General features: G+C 37.3%; 1 protein-coding gene across 6 annotated transcripts in view; it reads right to left on the bottom strand.

The window, feature by feature from the left end:
• Positions 1-15,771, bottom strand: part of mycbp2 (MYC binding protein 2) — a 160,096-nt gene that overhangs the window by 57,116 nt on the left and 87,209 nt on the right. For all 6 annotated transcript variants that reach the window (XM_059646500.1, XM_059646502.1, XM_059646505.1 and 3 more), the window contains 9 exons: positions 12,338-12,419; positions 12,142-12,259; positions 11,198-11,402; positions 10,664-10,817; positions 8,466-8,638; positions 6,430-6,555; positions 6,189-6,316; positions 2,938-3,029; positions 49-183 (listed from right to left, as the gene is read on the bottom strand). In XM_059646500.1, the coding sequence (XP_059502483.1) occupies positions 49-183; positions 2,938-3,029; positions 6,189-6,316; positions 6,430-6,555; positions 8,466-8,638; positions 10,664-10,817; positions 11,198-11,402; positions 12,142-12,259; positions 12,338-12,419 (1,213 nt within the window). The remainder of the gene's footprint in view (positions 1-48; positions 184-2,937; positions 3,030-6,188; positions 6,317-6,429; positions 6,556-8,465; positions 8,639-10,663; positions 10,818-11,197; positions 11,403-12,141; positions 12,260-12,337; positions 12,420-15,771) is intronic.

A 15,771-nucleotide genomic window follows, 5' to 3' on the forward strand; every position in this document is an offset into this window, starting at 1 on the left:
GATATAAAAACATTTCCCAACAAATAAAAATGCAAAACAAAATCTTACCCATCATCAGTGGTGATGGAGGCCTGACCATGAGAGCCACAATCACTACTTGGCCCTGAAACTCGAGCCCAAGCCACATACCACCAACCAGCCTGCAACACCACAGGCTCATCAAACATCATTGCATATTTCTCTCTGAAAAATACAGAGCAGTTACTTTTTCAAACTTTGTTAAAAGTTGATCTCTACAAAACATGAAGTAGATGATGCTTTTAGGTTAAGCTATTTTAGTGGAGAGAGCAAACAAAACACTGCATATACCATTCAGTCTCAATTATGAACATCATTTGTTCCTACCATATTTTTAACAAATTTAAGTTTGCATAATACACAGGAATTTAGGAGGTAGATTTAGCTCAAACAAGAATTTCTCTGCAAAACACATGGAGGAGCAGTATGTAGAACTCAGGTGCTTTAGTCCTACTACTGGCAAGAAACCGTAATCACAGGGCAGCACGTTTATCTGGGGAGCTTGACTTATGTAAGGTGAACAAACTTGACAGGAAATTATATAGGATTCAAGGTTTTTAATATACTAGAAATTTCCAGCTCAACAGAAAACATTTGGATTCTAAAAAAATGTTTGGAAAACATGTTACAAGTGCATGACAGAGGTATTAAAATACTAAAGGTGAAAAGTGACCCAGAAAGATAACATAACACTTAGGCAAACTGCAAACTATGTATGTAACAGTTTTTTACACTTTAATTAATTAAATTGTTATATTATCACTAAGCATTCTAGGAACAACACGGTCTTTATTGTCACCAAATACTTCATTTCCAAAGTAAAACATCAGAGTGCTTTATGAAAAAGACAAGAGGCGAATCTTATGTTTCCAGATATTTTCTGGCATTGTGAACTCCAGCTGTATCATATTTCTGAAATTGCATAACTTTTTACTGAATTATATCATCTCATCGTTTTACGAGTTTTCACTGGGCTTATTATAACAACGAGGACAATCATTCTGTTCTTTTTTAGCTACCAAAATTATTCTATTGCCCCAGTGGATTTCGTACATTGCTATGTTGTGTTTGAACAATTGAACTTCAGATCTAGTTTCAAGTTTAAATGATTAATTTTACAAAACATACGTAACCTCAAAACAATACATATATAAAATAAAAAGTCACTTTTCCTGTAAATAACACTATTTACACTACCCTTTGCAAGGGTCAAGTGGCCTACTCCTGCTTCTAAGCCCTAATTTTAATACCCTTCTTAGCAATTTAACAAAACATGTCTAGTCAAGCCTGTCGCAATATTGAGAGAAGTCTTTTTTTCCTGCTCAGTGTGGTCTCTGTTCAATTCTCCTGATCTACTTTATTTCCCTTGTTTGTATCAGCCCCATTCGAAACTAACAAAAATATCCAGGCTTCAATTAAAAATGAAACGAGTGGCTTGGCTCCTCCCTGAATCACTTGCCATAGAAACAGCCACAAACCTTGGAACATAAAATTTAGGTCAGGGCAACAGATTTTTAAAATAATTTTGTATATTAAAAAGGATCTGCTACAAGATAGGCAAAGCAGCACTCCTTTGTTAGAAGTGTACATTGGGCAAGAAACAAAGGAATTTGAAGTAGAACAAAAAGGAGAATATCAAGGAGCTGCCTGAATCTGAGACAGAAAGAGCACGGTAAAAACATGAACAAAAGCAGAAGAGGAGTTGTTAACAATTACAAGTATCTTGAGATGAAATTTGCTGGGGCAGAAAGAAGCCATTTGAGCTTGGAAAACAGAGGTAATATGTTGTAGAATTTTTGGTCATTTCAACTCTATTAAAGATAGTTAGAGAAAACACATTTGATAAAACCAGCATGAACAAGTTTCAATCAGATGTAAATTTTATTCAATACTCTCAGTATAATGCGCATCAATAACTTTGATGTGAAACTAGAAAGAGTGGCATCAAAATCTGTAGAATGCCATAAATAACTACGTAGAATCTGACAGCAGTTTAAGGAAACATTAATAACAGGGTAGAATCAACAAAACATGGAATTAAGTATTAATGAATAAATGTGGCGTATATGTTGAGATAAATTTGTGTCAAAAGAGTAAAAGGGGAAAATAAAAAAATGATTTGAGTTCTGATTCTGAAGACATAATTGAGGAGTTTAAAGGGATGAGGTGTTTTTGAGAGAGATTAGGCAAATTAAGTTGACACATTCTGGAGAATAAAAGGGTTGAGATATCTGATTCAAGATTCAATACAAAAAAATTATGGAGAACTTCTTTCTCCTACAGATTGGAGGCAGTTGAATGGATGGTGGAAGAGAATACTTAAAATTTAAACAGTAGAACAAAACACAAATATCAGGATTTGAGAAGACAGCACATAAGTGGGATTAGGAACTAACATTCAACCTTTGAAAAATTCATTCATGTAATGTAGCCCTTGCTGGCTGGGCCAGCCTTTCTGGCCCATCCCAAACTGCCCAGAGGACAGTTAAGAGCCAACTAAGTTGCTGCAATTCTGGAGTATACATGGGCGAGACTGGCTAAAGAGGGCAGATTCCTTCCCTAAAGGACACTGGCAAACCAGAGGGTTATTGATAACAATTGGCAGTGGCTACATGGTTGCTATTAGGCTAGATTTTTAATCAGAACTTTTATTAATTAATTCATATTTCAGCACTTATGGCAGAATTTGCCCAGTGTCCAGATTATCAATCTGATATTCTGGATTCAAGAAATAAAAACAAAGTGCTGCAGAAACTCAATATGACTGGCAACATCTGTGGAAAGAGAAGCAGTGACATTTCAAATTTATGACTTCTTCAGAGCTCCAGCGCTATTCTTCAATGTGACTTCAAATTATAAAGGTAATCAAATCAGCAGTTTGATTAATTAGAAGTTCAGTAAACACAGATTAACATGTACCTTGCAGCACAGTCGTATGCCAGAACATCAGTTTCTGCCAGCAGATCACCATCAATTTCATGATCTCCTCCATCAGGTCCCAACTCAAACAGCTAGCATACGAAGGAAAGAATGTTTCCAAGCATAATTTAGATTCTCTGTTTAGGTTTGATGTTCTTCAAACACAAAAAGCAACCTTACTGCTACTTCCATGTTGTTACTAACTAGCATACTTGAATACACAGGTTAGATCTATTTTCTTTTACACCCTGAGTAAACCAATAAAATTTAAACTGTGTATGAACATCAAAAAATGCTTTCTATAGCAGTACAAGCTACTGTTGTATCATTTAATCACTAGTTACATATGGTCAAATTTGTCTAGGTACCAGCAATCTCATTGCAACTTAAGCCTGAGTGGTGCATTAATTGGGTGAGGAAATTTAAAATCCTTATTTGCACAAGCCTAATTTATGCTGAAGTTTCATATTAAAGAGAGATCTACAGTGCAAACTCTGCAAACCTTAAGCAAGGTGCGGCTTCAAGAATGGAGACCCAAGGGGCATTTCTCAAGGAGCCAGGATCTCTGCAATTGTCCAACAGCTACGAAGTTTTTGCAAGCCACATGAATGAGTTTGAGGATTCCCTGGAGACTGAATGAGCTGACCACCCCACCACAGAGGTTCCAGAGAGGAAATAGTCATATAATAGTGGCAGAGGACAGCATATTTAGAGGACAGATACAGTTTTCTGCATCTGAGAGTCCTGATAGCTATATTGCCCGCCTGGTGCCAGAGTTAAGGACATCTCCTCAGGGCTGGAAAGAGAGAGCGGGAGTGGGGGCATCCAGTTGTCACCGGTACCAACGTGGACAATAACATTGATAGGAACAGAAAGGACGTTCTGTTAAAAGCAAATTAGTAGATTAATTAAAAAGCAGAACCACCTAATAATCAAGAATTACAAATTTACGTACAATGGGTAAAGTGCCAAAGGGTAAATAAAGTTAGGGAATTACAAAGATAAGGGTCACCATAAAGGCTTCATTTCAGGGACACAGGCACTAATACTAGGGACAGGCTTATTCAGAAGATTTTCGTAGAACTATAGGCTGTGGACTGAACAAGGGATTATGTTATATTCAATCTGGCGGAATGTAATGAATCAGATTTTAATAAAATATGTCAGAGTCTAAGATACCCTAGGAAACACTGACAATAGTGCAGTCGAATTTAGCATCCAGTTCAAGGGGGAATGAATTCAGGTTGGAAACAACTGTTCTAAACTTAAGAGCGCTTAAAAAAGAACGTGGGTGGAGCTGGCTAGAGTGGACCAGCAAAGAAGAGGAGCAGAAAAGATGGTTGATGAAAAATAGCAACTTCCAAGAAAGTAGTTCATGATTTGTAATAAACATGCGCCTCAAAGAGAAAGGAGGATTCTAGAAAAAGCATAAATCAACCATGGTTAACCAGGCGAGTTAATGTTAGTACTAATTGAAAGGAAAGGAAGAGACAATATGGCAAAAATTAATGCTAACTAGAGGACTGGTTTGAGATAAGTTTAAGAAGTCAACTGAAGGTGACCACAAAATAGAAAATAAACTTTGGGGAGGCTAAACTAACAAGAAATAACAAAATGGACAGCCGCTTTAAAAATACAAAAATCAAAGGAAGACAACAGGGAACCCAGGTATGTCAGAGAACAAGGCTAAGGAAATAGCAATGGGAACCTGGAAATGCAGGGAAATAAAAAAATACTTAGCAACAATGGTAGAAGAGGCTAATGGTGTGCCAAATATACTAAATAACCAAGATGCAAAAAAGGTGTGTGAATAATTACAATAACTCTAAGGAATAGCTACAGGAGTAATGAGTAGGGCTAAAAGTCAATAAGCCCCCTCGACCTGTTGGGTTGTACTTTAGGAAGTTAATGGAAGCTGTTAGAGATATCGAATGCCCTAGTAGCAATCATCCAAGAATCCTTACATACTGGAAAACGTCTCAGATGATTGGAAAACTGAAAATGTAACATGCTTATTCAAAAAGTGAAAGAGAAAATATAGATGATTTTAAGCCAGTTAAAATTTAATAAAATTAATAGCAGAACATTTAGAAACACATGATAATAATCAAGCGGAATAAGATGACTTAGATGGAATATAATGTGGGAAAACACGAGATTATGAACTTTGGCAGGAAAGAAGAGCCGAACGCTATTTAGATAGAGAAAGTCTGCAGAAAGGTGCAGAAGGGGATCTGTCCATAAATCACAAACAGATAGCATCCAATACAGGCGATGAGGCATTGTGTAGTTTGGGCTGGTACTCATTGGAATTTTAGAAGAATGGGAGGTGACCTTATTGAAACATACAAGATTTTTAGTGGGTGCTTGATAGATTAGGTTCTGGGAGGTCGCTACGCTTTACAGGAGAGTTTAGGACCAGTGGGCATAATCTCAGAGTAAGACATCACCCGTTTAAGATAGGGATGTGGAGGAATTTCTTTTCGCAGAGGGTAGTGAATCTGTGGAATTCTTTACCGCAGATATGCTGATTAAAAGTCAGTCAGCCTAAGAATCAAGAATTATGAGAAAAAGGCAGTGAGGATTATTAGATCAGCCATGCTCTCACCAAATAGCAGAGATGACCCAATGGGTCAAATGGTCTACTACTGCTGCTTTGTTTTATAGTCTAATGGAAATGCAGTTGCCCTTGGTCCTGGCTTCAGCAAGGATATAATACAATTGAATTGCCAGCTTTTTAAAACAAAGGTGGAGTAACTGTTACGAGCAAGGGCAGCATTTACTGTTCATCCTTAACCACCCTTAAATGGGAAGTGTTGATCTGCCTTCTTGAAGCACTGCTACCCAGACAGTGAAGTATATTCACAGTGCTGAGGCACAGCATTCCAGGATTTTGACCCCTCTCGTGAAGGACTTCCAAGTCCAGTTGGTGCGAGATGTAGGGAAACTGCTATGTGTTGATGTTCCCCTGTGCCAAGTGCCCTTTTGATTGATATCATGGGTTTGGAAAGTGCCGTGAAAAGCAACGTAGCATTGCATCTTTTAGACAGCTGGAATGGAATTGATTGTGGAAGAAATGAATGTTTAAGCTGGAGGATGGATGGAGTACTAACCATACAGGACACTATCATGGGTGGTATTGAACTGAAGTGTTTTTAGAGCTGCACTCAAGTGAAAAGAACTTCAAACTCCTAAACTGGTTCTAATACAAAGAAACATGAATTTTTGTAACTTTCTTGCTCGTCGCTCACCTTTATCTTTGCTGTGTATTCACCTCTGCCACCAAACAGACCAAGGCCTCCAAGTAATATATCCGTGTCTGCACAAAAGCGAATGGCTTCCACAGAATGAGCAGAATATCCCCATCCACCTCCATGACCTAAAGAATTATATTGCAGTTGCAAATATAATTAATGCAAACGGCTTCTCAAAAATGAAAACAATTTAATGAAATTGATTTAATCTTTATTTATTTACATACTATTAACCTACTTTCAAATCTATTAACCACACTATAGTCTTCTTTGGAGTACACTTTAGTAACTGCTTGGATCTCCTCCTCTGTGTTAGTGACACCCATTTTCAGATCCTGCATAACAGCTAACGTATCCAGACAACCTGTTTCAATGTTTAAAAAAGAATTAAACAAGAAAATCCAAATACTTCACAATTTACATCCACTGACCATACTTAATGAAGGTGTTTCATCCAAAAAGACAATTATAGTTTTGTTACATTTGCAGTTCCTCCACACCACAAATTCACAATTAGAATCCATTAAGTCTACAACAATCCTAAACTAACTAATCATGATTGGGAACACTTTACCTCATATTGAAATCTGAGTATCAGCTTAAGGACCAATTTCACTGAATATCTAAAAGAAATCAACACCTTAAATCTAATACAAGAAATTTCAGCAATACTCAAATCTGACAGGCAAAGTAAAAAGGTATTATAATCTCCATTTCTGAAAAGGGAGTAATCACTTGCAAACACCACAAGGTGTACTACTCTTCTGGAAGTTAAAACTCTCAACAAGCTTTACAAACAATGTTTGTTAACTTTATCTGCAAACTTTGAGTACGCACTGAGTTCTTATATCGAGATGAATGCCAGAAACTCACGTGCATTGCAAAATTAAAAGTGGCACCTAAATGTACATTATGAACATTTGTTTTTGAATACCAGAAGGTAATATGCTATCACAGGAGCAGAAATTGAACTGAATTATCTGTGTTGTTACATGTACTCAAATGAGTACAGTGAAAAGTTTACAAATTGCCACTTAAGGTAAAAGATACCTAGGTACATATTATTCAGTACAAGTACTTGGGAAAAGGAACTTAGAACAAGAAAAAAAGAAATAATAAAAAACCGAGCATTTCAGATTGCAGGAATAAATTAGAAAATAGAGAAATTAAAAGTTCAGAACATCCTAACATGATGCTGAGGATTCATGCATGGAAACACATTGATGGAACAGACTGCAATGGATTTCAATGTGAGAAATTCAAGGTCTTAAAGTTTATTCACTGGACAGAAAGTGTTGCAATTTTTCGAGGGGTTATGATAATGTGTGTGAAAGGCTACAAAAGGGAAAGGACACAGGAAAAATTTTGAACAAAGTCAGGAGTCATCCTACCTTTTGTGGAAAAGTAAAATTTATTAGCATTTATTGCCCAAGCTTAACTGCAGGAAGGAGTCGATCACACTCATAGATCTGAAACCACATGTGTGATCGGGGAAGTGTTTGGATTTTTTTTCCCCTCTTTGAAGGACATATTAGTGAACTAGATAAGATTTTATGACATGCTCGAGTGAATAAGTGATTGCTATTGGATCAACTTTTCATCCTACATTTTTATAGACTTCAAATTTCACCATCTGCCGTAGAATCAAAGAATGCCCTCAACGTGACAGCAGATAACTTAGCACATCAAGTCCACACTGACTCTCTGAAAAGAATCCTGCCCAGACCTACTCTTTGACCCTATCCCTGTAATCCTGCATTTCCTATGATTAATCCACCTAGCCTGCACATCCTTGAACACTATAGGCCAATTTAGCCTGGCCAATCCACCTCTGGACTGTGGGAGGATACTGGAGCATCCCAAAGAAACCATCCAGACACGGAGAATGTGCAAACAAACTCCACGCAAACAGTCATCAGAGGGTGGAGTCAGGTCAAACTGAAAAAAAACACGAACAATATCATATTAATGCTTAACACCTTCCTAAAATTGTTGCTTGATTTCTAACAAACAAATTAAATATTTTTTAAAAATCAGTTATAGCTACAGCTAACAATTATAGTTTCTATGGTTCTAGCAGGCCTATTACAGAAAACTGTATACTTAGATTATTTGTCATCTTAATTCTCTACAAGCTGCATATAGCAACACTCAGCAACTTGTCAACGGTACTTAATCGTTCATACAATCTGACAAAAACTTTTGAGTAAATATAAACATCAGTAATGAGCTTCTGAATTAACTAATGCACATATAATTATGAAGAATGCATACCTAGAATGTGCAAAGCCCCATGAGATCTGGTGGTATGTGCTCTAGATCCTATTGGTAGGGCAAGTTCAGGGCTCAGAATACAACATCTGCTGTGCATATCAGTCACTGCAGGAAGCCTGGCATCTGCTGTAACTGCATTATAACACCAAACCTCTTTTGGACCTGGTATGAACCTTCAGAAAGAAAGGGAACTGCTTGTTAAGATTTTACAGGTGTGTTGATATCAGCAATTAAGATTAAATGTGATTCAAACTTTCCTTGGATTCACATGCCCAATTTGTTTTTTTTAAGGAATTGAGCTTTACACTTAGGAACAGGCCACTCTGGTCTTGAAACCAGGTTGTCACTGAATTAAGACTACAGTACTTCCGTACGCTCTTACTTCCAACTCTGTTCCACATCCTCACCAAACAAAATTCAATCAAAAGTGAATAAAATTTAAATTAATCCAACATCCAGTCTCTGGGTTGACAGTGAGTTCCAACAACTTTTCCTGTAGAAGTAATATTTCACGCATTAACCAGAAGCATTCAAAGTATGTGACAAATTAGAGAATTTATTGATTTAGGCATTTGAAATTATATTGAAAAAAGGTTCATTTACAGAAAATTCTTTTTATACATTTAGAAAATCTATCAATAAATTTGCTGCAAACTGATTTTACATTTAATAGACCTAATTAGGGACCTTATAATTTGGATGACCAATGTAGGCTCTGAAGATTCAGAAAACAGTCCTCATCTAGCCTACTAAAAGTATGAACAAAAGTCTTGGGTGAATGCAAAGGGATCACTGGATGACAAAGGGTTGAATCGAAATCCTGGAGCTTCTTAATTAAAGGCATGGAGGGTCTACCAAACCAAGTCGTCCATAGCAGTTCAGGGCAGTTCATCACCACCTTCAGAAGGGCAACTAAGGATGAGTAACAAGTGCTGGCCTAGTCAATAACACCCTCATCTCATGAATTAATGAAAGAAAAGGTCACCAATCAATAAATATTGATAGGTGGTCTTGGAATGGTTGGCCAGGTAAAAGGCAGCAACAATGAAGTTAGGCCACAGAATAAAGCAGAGTGATGGAAGACATTTTCAACAGAAGCTAACAATTCACCGTCCAATCCAAATGTCATGGAACTATTTCACTTCAATTCAAAACAAGACAACATCTTATTCCCATTGGAGTAATAGTAAATAATATCAATCCTAGTTTTACACAAGCATTTTCGTGTGCTTAGTCTGGTTTTCTCTCCTTTTATAGCAGCTCCGGATTTGACTAATTTAGGTACCAAAATACCAAGAAATGGAAAAGAAAATCAACTTTACTAAAATAGGAAATAAAAAGTTCAGGGCTCTCTAGTTCCAAAAAACCTTTAATTAGCACAGAAACAGTTATGACAGAATAGCAGGTATACTCCTGAGAAATGTTTTTCTTTTGAAAGATTTGAGCCAGTCCACAACCATAAATCAGGTTCTTTTTTTAAAAGCTGGGCTGGAGAAGTTCTCCGGAAGTTTCGACTACACATTTAATACATCAAGGTACTAATACAAAGCAAATAAAAAGAAAAGGCAAACAAATCATTTGTGCAAGTTGTGGGACCTCACTGTTAAAGGAATGTGGATTCTACTGCAAAAGACTACACAAAAAATGATCAATAATGATGTTCTAGAGAATCACTGAAGTTTGAACAGTAAAAATTCTGTCACTATCATATTTAATCCTACAGGCGAGAGTGACAAACAATGAATTAATTTTAACATGCATTACTTTAAGTACTTGCAGAGTTTTTTTAATAGCCCATGCTGCTACATAAACTGCATTCAGTTGCTACAAAAACTGCATAAACCTGAAATGTAAGAGTTAGTCATCATACTTTTCATTCTCAAGTAGAATATTCAAATAGGACTGAGATGAAGCTACCATGTGTAACTTGGGCATTGCTTTGTAGTGCATATTTTTGCATGTAGCTCTAAAAGACAAGGTTCAGTAATAACATGTTAATAGGCCATTAAGTATTGGGCCCTTTCAAGTTCCCTAAGATAATGAAAATAAAAATCAGCTTAATTTTTGAAACATTTTTCTCTTCAATTTCTACAAGTTAATATAATCATGTTATCCATGATTAATGTCACAAGTGTAAAACCCAAAAAAACGGTGGCAATAACATTTCTGTGCTTAAAACATCTACTAAAGGAAATTACCTCCAAATTACATCATATGCAGGATCCAAGCAAACTCCAAAACCTCGTAAGTCTTCCTGTTCAGAGTCATTAAATGTCCTACAGCTTCCATCCAACTTATTGATTAACAGGCATTTAAAGGGTGGTGGCTCAGTTATTGATGAAGGTACCAAGCCTATTGGAACAAACACTAGAGATCAGACTCCCATAAGACATTTAGCCACACCATTACAACTCTTCAAAAATTTTCAGATTTTTAAGCAAACTAGAAAGCAAGTCCTCATCTCTATATTTCAGTCCTGTCTAGCAACTTTGAATTTATATGCTAATCTAAAAGGCCCTGTACTGCACACTGAACTATGAATGTATCACTAGTTTCTCTAATTGTAAAGTTAATTCTATTTAAAAATAATTTATTATGCTGTGTGCTGTCAGACTACAATTGAATGAAATCTACATTTTGAAGCCTTGGGTGCTGTACAGAATTAGTTGATTTGTTAGTAGCTTTGAAAATTGACAACATAATTGAATATCAAAGAAAGAAATCTGTCTTGCCTATAATGCTTCTGCTGGCAAATATTTCTGAAGTTGATAGAACATGAGAGTTAATAAGTGCTTCATCAATGCGTAGGAAGGTCTGGTCTCCACTTGCACCTATCCAGGTAGCCTTACGGCCATACTTTGAGCCTATGTTTGGCATTGGAGATGGTCTTGTGTTCCAGAAAGGTATATCCAAAATTGGTCTACCAAGTTGTCCTTTCTACAAGAGAAAAGAAAGCCTATAAAACGTCATACATTTTCACTTCTACTAAGGCAAAATTTGGTTAATAACTTGCATTAATGCAAGTCTCTTAATACATAGCAGCCCAAGGCAGTCATCAGTAGGTTTTCAGTTTAATGCTATGGGCAGATGGCATGATGGAAGGTGGAGCATGCACTCTTTTCATAGGAGAATAAAGAGTTCATGAGGCTGAAAACTGTGGTGTAATTCTAATCATTTGGTACTCTGTAAACGTATGCAACTTATCTGCAATTATTTCCTGTGGCATCTATGTTTAGTAAGGTGAGCAATGCTAGAAACCAAAACATTTCATGTATAGACAAATCTAAGGAATTTAATGTGAAAGGATATAACTCAAGCCACAGTTATGACTGAACAGTAAACTTCATTTTGAAACAACTTTGAGAGAAGGGTTTGGGGCCAAGTACCATTACCCAGTAAGTGTAATTTATTAAAATGACATTATGCCTACGGATGCAAGAACAGTTTGCATTTGAGTACAGGGAAAGATTGAGAAAATGTACCAAAAAATTCTGTGCCAGATTTATTCCATTTAGTCTATAGTCTGATATAATATCCCAGTAATTTAAGCATGGATTCTAAACCACTGCTTTCCTTCAGCTACAGTGCATGTAAAATATTTTAGGTCAAGATAATTAAGTTTTATGTATCACCCATTAAAATATTGCATTAAAAGTCCTAAAAGAAGATTTCTTACAGAGAAGCTTCCGAACGTGAAGACTTGCCCATCTGCTAATAGTAGAGCTGTGTGGTTACTGCCTGCAGTTACTTGGGTGCAAGCAGCTGGTAAGGCCTGTACCAAAGTTGGCGTCCCTCTGAAATGAAAAAATATATTTAGCAAGGAAACAAGCAATACACCAAAAGCACAAAGCTTTCCCGGTTTTATTTATTACCTTGAATTTACATCTCCATGGCCCAATTGCCCATGTTGTCCATATCCAAAGGTATAGACATCACCATTCTCCATCAGCACCACTGTGGATTATTTGGAAAACATTAAAAAAAGTAATGATTTGAGAACCAGTAACAGACAAAAATTTACTCCTCTGGGGAAAAAAGAACAAGTTATATTTACTAACAAGTCAAAATATTCACCTAATTATTTACAAATTTTACCAATTGTTGGAAGGTAAGAATACCTAATTCAGTTCTGTTGTTAAAAAAAATCCGGCTTCTTAGAAAAGATCGGAGTTTAGCCAAATAAGTGCTTCAGGGGGTCAGAATGTCCAATGTCAAAATGGTCTGAAAATTTTTTGATGAGGCATCATTTAATTATTTCTGATTTGCAGCAAAATGCAAATGCTTCCAGGTTATTTCAGATGGGTGGAATTATTCAACTGTAAGTCTAGGAACATTAGTATCCTGTTTACTTTCTATAACAATAAAAATTGTGAATCAATGCATTTTTACCAAATCATCAATCTGACTGCAGCATTTCAACATTCAATGAAGTCATTACATACAATACAGAAGGAAGTCCATACTCATATGAAGTTCAGTCGGTAGTAACAATAGAACACAGCTGTGTTGAATTAAGCACATGGAAAGTGAAGCAAAGGACTGCGTGGTAGTGTTATGGACTATTTTTCAAAGTGACTTCATTTCAACTCTTCACCACTTTGAGGGCATTTAGGAGTGGGGAACAAAGGCTGGCCTCTTCAGAAACACTCAGATCCCAGGAACAAAACTATAGATGCTTAAAAACACTAAATCACATGATCTAAATGTCAGCAACAACAAAACACTACAATAGCTTAGGAATATTTTACTGTAAGTGTGATATAGATCAATATAAAGTATTGCATCATATCAACAGGAAAATCTGCATTCAAGCACTCTCACACTGCATTCAGGTAGTTTTCTGCCATACTATCCATTAAGACTCAAGCGAAGCCCCTTTCCCATACCTTCATATCAGACAGCTTTTTCCCCACTTTCCCTCTCTGTAGGGATAAGGGAATTAGTTTTACTGCAAAAAAAGTTATATAGTTGTACCATAGTGATGCAGCCTGAATCTAGGGTTCCAGACATGTTCTCCCTCATCATCCTCTCTTTGCAGTTACGTTCAATAAAGGTACATTAAAAAAGGGCAAAGAAAGGCAAAAGGACTGATCACACAGTGAGGAGTGATTCAATGGTTGAAGAAACTTACACTAATATCTGACCCAGCAGTGAACCTTGGCATCTACTGCCTCTGCAGTTGGATTTCTAGTACCTCTGGACACCAGAGTTCATCTAAGAAAAATAAACAAATGGCGAAATTCACAGCTGACCTTGGGGAAGTCTGTGTGGGGAGATCACAGCAGGAGAGCAGATAAGTGGCTAGTGTTTTTTGTAACTTTACAATAGCAGGTAGAGAGGGTTCTTTTCGATAATGTTTCTATTTAGATCTGTCTGTTGATTAAAAAAACTTTAAACACATAAAACATAGGTACTAAGTTAGCCAGAAGCAGTGTTTTTAGAGCAGTAAGGCTACATCATTTTCTGGGTCTGTAGATCATTAAGAAGCAAAGATGGTCTTTAGCTGAGTGATGTGTTCTTCCTGTTGGATGTGGCAGATTAAGGAAAATTTTCACATTACTGATGATTACGTCTGCAGGAAGTGTGCTTGGTTACAATTCCTATTGGTTTGCAAGAATCGGCTGGAGCAAAAGTTAGAGGCAATTAGGCTATGATGGATGGCAGTTGAAGGAAGGGAGATCTCCACGAAAGGTGGGAGAAGGTGGTTGGTAGTGCAAGAGTCTCCAGTGGCTATCCCCATCTCAAATAAGTGTGCTATTTCAGAAAATGTAGGGGTGACATACTCTTAGGGAAATGTAGCACTGGCAGCCAGGTTTCTGGCACCAAGACTGGTTTTAATGCATGAGGGGTATCCAAGTTGCAAGTTGTCAATTGTTATAGGGGTCTCTCTAGTCAGGGGCACAGATGAACATTTCTGCAGACAACAGCTAAACATCACAATGGTGTGGTGCCTCCCTGGTGTCAGGATCAAGGATATCTTGGAGAGGGTGCAGAATGTTGTCAAAGGCAAGAAGGGCCAGCAGGAGATTACTGTATGCATTAGAACTAATGACATAGGAAGGGATAAAGATGAGATTGAGAACAGAATAAAGGAAGTTAGTCATGAATTTAAAAAGAAGTTCCTTGAGGGTAGTAATATCTGCATTACTTCCGGTGTCACAAGCTGGTGAGAGTAAGAAAAGGAGGACAGAGTGGATGAATGCATAGCTGAGGAGCGGTGCACAGGAGAAGGATTCACACTTTTGGATCATTGGAATCTCTTCTGGTAGAGAATGACCTGTACAAGGACATACTGCACCTGAATTGGAAGGGAACCTCTATATCGGCGGGGAGATTTGGTAAAACTGGTCGAGAGAATTCAAACCAGTTGCAAGGGAGACAGTGAGGAAAGAGAGCAGTCAGAGATTGATACAGCTGGGAAAAGGAGGGTAGGCAGGAACAAAGATAAAACTGAAGTAGGACCGATGAAATAAATGCAGTTTAATTAAATGCAAGAGGGCTAACTGGTAAGGCAGATGAACTCAGGGCATGGTTGGGAACATGGGACTAGGATAACATGGAAATTACAAAGACATGGCTCAGGGATGGACTGGACTGGCAGCTTAATGCTCCAGGGTATAGATACAATAGGAAGGATAGAAAGGGGAACAAGAGACGAGGGAAAGTAGCACGTTAGACTGAGGATAACATTACTGCTGTATTTAGGAAGGATATTACTGGGAATATGTCCAGGGAAGTTACTTGGATGAACTAATACGAAATGGACGATCACCTTTTAGGGACTGTAATATAGACTCCCGAACAGTCAGCAAGAAATTGAGAAACAAATTTATAAGGGCATCTCAATTATCTGAGAGAATAATAGGGTGGTTATGGTAGGGGATTTCAGTTTTACCAACAGACTGGGAATGACAAAGTGTTAAGAACTTGGATGGAGAGGAATTTGTTAAATGTGCACAAAAAAAATTACTGATTCAGTAATGTGGATGCACCTATTAGAGAAGGTGCAAAACTTGACCTACTCTCGCAAAATAGGGCAAGGCAGGTGACGGAGGTGTCAGTGTACAGCACTTTGGGGCCAGTGGCCATAATTTTGCTAGTTTTAAAATAATGACGGAAAAGGATAAATTGGGCCTAAAAATTAAAGTTCTAAATTGGAGGAAGGCCAATTCTGACAGTATTAGTCAAGAATTTTCAAAAGTTGATTGCAGGGCAGCTGAAAAATGGGAAGTATTCAAAAACTAAATGATGAGAGTCCAGAAATAATATATTCCTGTTAGGGTGAAGGGCAAAGCTGGATGACTAC

Source organism: Stegostoma tigrinum, chromosome 6, assembly GCF_030684315.1.
Source record: "Stegostoma tigrinum isolate sSteTig4 chromosome 6, sSteTig4.hap1, whole genome shotgun sequence".
Taxonomy (NCBI): domain Eukaryota; kingdom Metazoa; phylum Chordata; class Chondrichthyes; order Orectolobiformes; family Stegostomatidae; genus Stegostoma; species Stegostoma tigrinum.